This window comes from Cyprinodon variegatus, unplaced genomic scaffold (assembly GCF_000732505.1).
Source record: "Cyprinodon variegatus isolate N-32 unplaced genomic scaffold, C_variegatus-1.0 Scaffold397, whole genome shotgun sequence".
NCBI classification, from domain to species: domain Eukaryota; kingdom Metazoa; phylum Chordata; class Actinopteri; order Cyprinodontiformes; family Cyprinodontidae; genus Cyprinodon; species Cyprinodon variegatus.
Genome location: NW_015150850.1, coordinates 142605 through 148760, shown reverse-complemented (window position 1 = coordinate 148760; position 6156 = coordinate 142605). Strand labels below are relative to the sequence as shown.

At 42.7% G+C, this 6156-nt stretch overlaps 1 protein-coding gene across 1 annotated transcript; it reads right to left on the bottom strand.

The window, feature by feature from the left end:
• Positions 1–1333: 1333 nt before the first annotated feature.
• LOC107092861 (zinc finger protein 703-like) lies at positions 1334–5973 on the bottom strand. Its single transcript, XM_015387548.1, has 2 exons — positions 5395–5973; positions 1334–4157 (listed from the first exon to the last, which is right to left on the bottom strand). The coding sequence occupies exons 1-2, from the start codon at positions 5635–5637 to the stop codon at positions 2628–2630; spliced, it is 1773 nt and encodes a 590-aa protein (XP_015243034.1). The 5' UTR covers positions 5638–5973; the 3' UTR covers positions 1334–2627.
• Positions 5974–6156: the final 183 nt, after the last annotated feature.

Here is a 6156-nt window from a genome sequence, read left to right as displayed (position 1 = left end):
CCTGGGGTGAACCCAGACAGCCCGACAGCTCTGTCTCAGAGCACGGTAACTGAAGCGGCCTCTCCGGTTACAGCAGAGACAGGCTGTTTTTGACCTCTGTGCCTCCCTTGTCAAAGTCGTGAGTGACCAGTTTGGCTCATCTACACTTCACCATGGGGGTCAGAGTGTCACGTTGCAAGGAAATTGTTATATCACTGCTGCCAATCATGAGACAGATGTGGTAACTTTAGTGTCTGTCAGGACTTTTCCTTGAACACCTCAAGGAGGTGGTTCTGATCCTTATCGAGAACTTCCAGGATGTTCGTCTAACATCCTCGAGGGTCTGACTGTCAGAGAGGATCTGTGAGAGTCAGATCTGGATGCTTTCGCTTCAAGGTGACACTGCTGCAGCTCATAGTGTGCTCACCACTGTTAGTCAAGCCTACTTAAAGTCATCAATCATGGGGTTCCTTCATAGGAAAAATAGCAGCTTGAACACATCCGGATGGATCGCAGAGAAAGCCGAGCTCGTAAAACTTTACATCTTCCCAGGAGTCACTTCAACCAGTTTCCTTTAAAAAGTACTTAAACTATTTGAGCGGCAATAAATATTTGGAGCAGGTTGATGTAGAGTTTCTGACATTATGAGGGTTGGCTTGACAATACTGTGGCTTTAAATCAACTTGAGTTTTTTTTTCTGCTTTAACAGCCCTAATAAATCAAAGATCATTAGAAAACAGTAAAAAAATTTTTTATTATTATTAAACCTTCCCTTTTTTTTAGTTTGCTATTATTGCTTAAAGGAAATAGTTTCAAATTTCTGCAGAAAGGTGCTGTTAAAAGGTTATGAGCAGGTTATTTCCTACTGTATGTGCAGTTCTCTTTATTTCCACTTCAAGAGGGAAATATTTACTTAATTATTTACACAGGAAATTAATATTGGAGGAGCTGCACCACAAATGATCACCGTATCAAATATAATCAGAGATCGGAGTATGAAAATAGTATTAACTATCCAATTAAGTAAAATATATCAAAGTGCACTGTCCTATATTATTATATAGCAGCAGCCATTTTATTACAGATACTTTTGATGGTCTATGTCAGAACTTTTCTTTAATTTTTCTCAAAGGTAGATCATTAGCTGAGCTGTTTCCATTTTTTTGAGTACATATTTGCTAGCTTTTGCTTAAACAACCTTCATATACAAACATGCAGCCTCTTTTAATATCCATGAACTAGCTGCAGGATCTAATCTGGATTCACATATGATGACGATAAAAAGTTAACTGCTTCAAAAGTCTTTTTACCGTATCCACACCAGAAATGAAAACAACAGAATCCACGTCTTTAGTGTGATTTATTTACCAAAATACGATCCCCTCCCCCCCAGCATGTCACTGCATCCCACCCTCCAAGGGGTGTTTTTAATATTAGAAAAAAATATCACATCTCAGTTTTATTCATTTTGCTGTGGAAATAATAATAATAATAAAAAAAAATCAAAAAGCTGTGAACAAGATGTGATTTTAACATTCATTCAATACAAAGTGTTAAGACACAGTTTTAACACCTGTCCAGGTTTCCGAACAGGCCTGCTCACATTACTGCAAAAGGTGAACATATAGAAAGTTTTGGAGCCACAGATTCTGTAGGAAATAAATACACCTCGTCAGCGGCAAGGAGTATAGAAGAATCCAAGCATGTCATCACAAACATTTGGTGAGCTAAATGGGTGTGTTGTTTCCAGCTTTCATGCATCTCCAGTAGGGAGAAGGCAACTGAGGCCAGAGGCTGCAGCCACTTACACACCAGCTTTTTTTCTTTACTAAATAACCACTGTTTGTTGAAAAAAACGGTTAAGAGCTTATGTGCACAACCATCAAATTCTAGGAAAGCACAGGGCCGTAGATCACCTCAGGGCTGTAGAGTCTCGTGCAACGTGTAGAAAAGATCTACATGCCCTCTTCATTTAGAACGAGAGTCTATTTTAGAAATCTTGTGGATTAAACTTCAAACAAAGCGAGGAGATGCTTTTAGGTTTTGGAGAAAAAAAAATGCCTATAATTTATTTCTGAGTATGGAAAAGAAAAAAGAAAAGTTGCCACAATCAGTTTTAAAGAGATAGTAAAACATTTTGGGGAATGCGGTTTCGAACTTTCTGGCAGAGGCAAGGCATTGTTGTTTTCTCGACGATTATAAAGCTGCAGATTGTTAGCTTAGCACAAACAAAAAGCGAAAAGCTAGCCTGGCTATTTAAAGAAGCAGCAACACCTTAGAAGGAGCTCGTGAAGTCATGCAATATGTTTTTAATCTGAAATAAATGGGTGGAATAAACATAGGTTATCCATGTTATAAGGCAAGTTAGATTGTTAGCTTTGGCTTCTGTTCGGTTTTCTCACAACCTGCTGCCAAATTTATGAGAAAATTTAAAACATCTTGCTTCAGCTATTGGTCCTATCAAACAATGTTTCATATGAGTTTTAGAGATGAAGGAAGCTGAAGCCAGGGCAGATTTTTAAACTAAGCTAACAGGCCATAGGTTCACATTTATGAGAGAGCTGTTTGAAATTCTCTGCAAGGAAGCAAACATATATAATTCCCAAAATGTCAAACTATTCAGAGAAAAAAAACAAGTACATGGTGTTCTATTGGTATCCAAGAGCTGATGCAGATCCAAGTCTTTGACTGTAGAGAGTGTAATGAGGATAGTAGGGGCCTGTGGTGGGCAGAGAGTGCAGGGAGATGGAGGAAGGCCCAGAGGGGAGATGGACCTTACTGTAGGGATGATAGCGAGCTAAACCGAAGCTTGGCGGAGCTCTGAGCGATAGAGAGCTGGGGAGGGAGCCTGGGTTGCTCTGGTGTGGGAGGTGTAAGTGGCAGGATGCGGGTCCAGATGAAGAAACAGAGAGCAGCTTACTGTCCATTCCTACAGGCAGAGCCGTGTGGGTGCGAAGGTGAGCCAGGAGTTCATCCGAGGTGGCAAAACGCTTGTTGCACGGCCCTCCAGCTGACACCCAGTTGCAGGCATGGGGAAGGGGGTCGTTGGGGACCATAAAGCCATATGTATATAGGGGATGGGACAGGGAGGGGGACACGCTGGATGACAAAGAGCTTTGGTGGAGGGAATGAAGTGGATGGGAGGGGTACACCATAGGAAAGCTTGATTTTAGGGAGGAGGAAGGGTCGTGAATGCAAGAGTTGCAGTTGTTAGTGCCGAGATGAGACACACCAGGGTAGCTTAGACAGTAAGGGTCCCTGCAAAGGCCCTGCATGAACGAGGGGGGGGAGGCACCTGACAGAGGGCTGGAGCTGGAGTGTTTTCCTCCCATACTGAGGCTTGATTTAGACGGGTCCAGTCCTGAAATGAACTGTGACGGGTAGCCTGCGTAACCCCCCATGACTGATCCATGATAGCCCATATTAGAGGAGGGCAGGGGGAAGAGCGGCTGGCTGCTTTTATAAGGAGAGATGGGCGTTACATGTCCAGATCCAAGGTTAGGATGAGTGTTTTCAGCTCTACCGCCGTCCTGGTTGGAGCCCCCATCAGAGCTGCTGTTGCTGCAGTTTGTGCTCGCCCGAACATGACTGGAGTTGGCGTGATGTGGACTGTCTGTGCTGGCCTTGTTTACATCACTGTCTTTTTTTGGATTGCTATTGTTATTATTATGATTACCAGAAGTGCTGGAAGGACTGCTCTGCTCACGTCCCGATTCGGCGCTCAGAGTTTGGGGCTGTGAACTGGGCTGTCCACCTGGAGACTGGCTCTGTTTGTGATGCTGCTGCTGAGCCTGTCCCGGAGGGGTGCTGCTGCCTCTGGAGCCAGGGGATGAAGTGTGAGATGGGAAGGCTTGCTGGCTGCTAGTTGAATTCCCATTAATAGTTAAGCTACTGCTGCTCGGTACCCTGAATCCAACTTTATCGCCGCTGGAGCTGCTGGTAACGCCATCCCTGCGACAGTCTACACTGCTTTTGTTGTACGGTTTAAAGCTGGATTTGTCTTCAGCTGATGGGCGGTGTTCCCCCAGCTTCAGATTTGAGGCAGATGACCGACCACTGGGCTCCTTGTCTCCTGGACTGCAGGAGGAGCCAAGCTTAGAGGAGGGAGGAGGGTCCGGTTTACCAATCTGAGAACAGGTCTGAGCCAGCAGGGCCAGTGGACTCTTCTTTGCATCCAGCTACAAAAAAAACAACAAGAAATTTGAGTCATTACGAGTCAGGAAGCTTCAGTTTTATGTAAAACTATTATTTTAATGCCGTTACTGTTGTCTTTCTCTTCAGCAGCTCGAAATATAGCTGTTGTTGTATCAGCTGAATTGTCGATTTTTAAACAGAGAAGAAAAACAAACAGTTTCCTAAAGGAGGATATCTTCAAACTTTTAAACTGACATCTGCTTTTTAGCTTTCAGTTCAAACATAAGCTGATATTAGGAGACTTCTGTGCCGTCAAAGTGAAGCTGTGAACCGGTCCGGACTTAAGCAGCTGCTTACTCAACTTTTATGCATTTTTTATGAATAAATATATTGCAAATTCGGAATTTTATTATTTTTTAAATATTCTTTCTCAAAGACGAACAAGCCAATATCACTCTGAGTTTTTTTTAGTATGTGGAATTTAAATGTGCAATGCTTGGAACATTATAGTGTTGAAATAACAGCAATTTCTCTGCATACACTGTAGTTTTTTGGAGGAAGGCAACTGCCATTACATTTCTATAGATCTGGCAGAGGTACTGTAAACATTTGGCTAATTTATTAAATAAATATTTAGAAATTATGTTACTGAAAATTCAAAAATGTATATGGACACAGCCAAAAGACATTGAAAATATATATATATATATCTAAGAGATTAAATTAATGTAAGGTGTATTTCTTAAAGGGCACCAAAATTGGATATTGCCCAGGGGCCCATATCCTCTTGAAACCAGCCCTGGCTGTGATGTTTATTTAGTTTCTTCACTATTCTTCTCCCATTTTTTCTTAGATGACACCAAAAAGATTTGACCTTCGATCAACATGGAGATATACTAACTAAAGGGAAAACAATGTCTATAAAGATGTCTACTGGTGATTAAAAGGTGGGATGATTAAAAGGTCTACTATAGGCTGACTGCCAAGACGACTTATGGAGGTTTTGGACTAGAAATGTCGTTTATTAGACTTTTTAATAAAAACTAAGCAAAGAAAAAGACGCCCAGTTTGGTGGGAAATGTGAATTTGGATCAGCTGAATAAAAAAATTAAGATATTTAAAGATAACGAATAAAACTAAAATCAACAAATTCTTTATTTCATTATAAGAATAAGAACATTCTTTCTTATTTCCCTCTACAAGGTCATGTATGTTTCCCCATCGCTGCAAATGCTGCAGTTCAAAGCAACCATCTGTGAAACCATAAAAGTCAATAAATACCTCGATGCTGACTGGTGCGGATGTTAAAGGCTGTAAATATTCCGGGTGGAGCAGATGTCCAGTGTGCGCTGTCAACATGTTGATCAGTCGGATGGGGAGCCGCTTGGCCTGCCGCAGAGGGTCCAGAGGGGTCAGCGGAGGGAGCGCAGCGCCGGGGCGACGCTTCGCAGACTCGGAGGTCTCGATGAGTTTGATCCGCTCACTAAGTCGATCCGCTGCAGGTCCGGATGGCAGATATTTCATCGGGGGTAAAGCCAGCGCTTTTCGGGGGGGTGATTCCTCTCTAAATTCGATGTGGTGTAAATTTAATCCAAAGCAAACAAGAAGAAAGCGGAAGAGGAGAGAGAAAAGACGCCCCGTCCCGGTGCGCTACTTGGCCGGAAACATCTTCATAAATCCAACTTTAAATACAGATCCTTTAATGAAAGACGAGTCCCAAAAACAAAAAAACAACATATAACAGAGTCTTTGTTTTTTCTACTGAAAGGCGAAAAGCTCGTAGGATCCAAGAGGAGAGGAGAGCTGGTCCAGTGAGGTGCGTTCAGCCCGGAGTTCTGCGGCTCTCTGATCACCAAGGCGCGCTGCGAGCGCAGCAGCCGCTGACTGTCAGCATCAGCACTGGGCTGGGCGGAGAGAGCGTGCGTAAAAGGAGGGGCCAGGGCCCCATGCGAAGTGATAATCAGGGTTGATTTAATTCATCATAGGAGGAAAGAAAGAAAGAAGCCAGCATAGAAATAAAGAAAGAAAGAAAGAAAGAAAGAA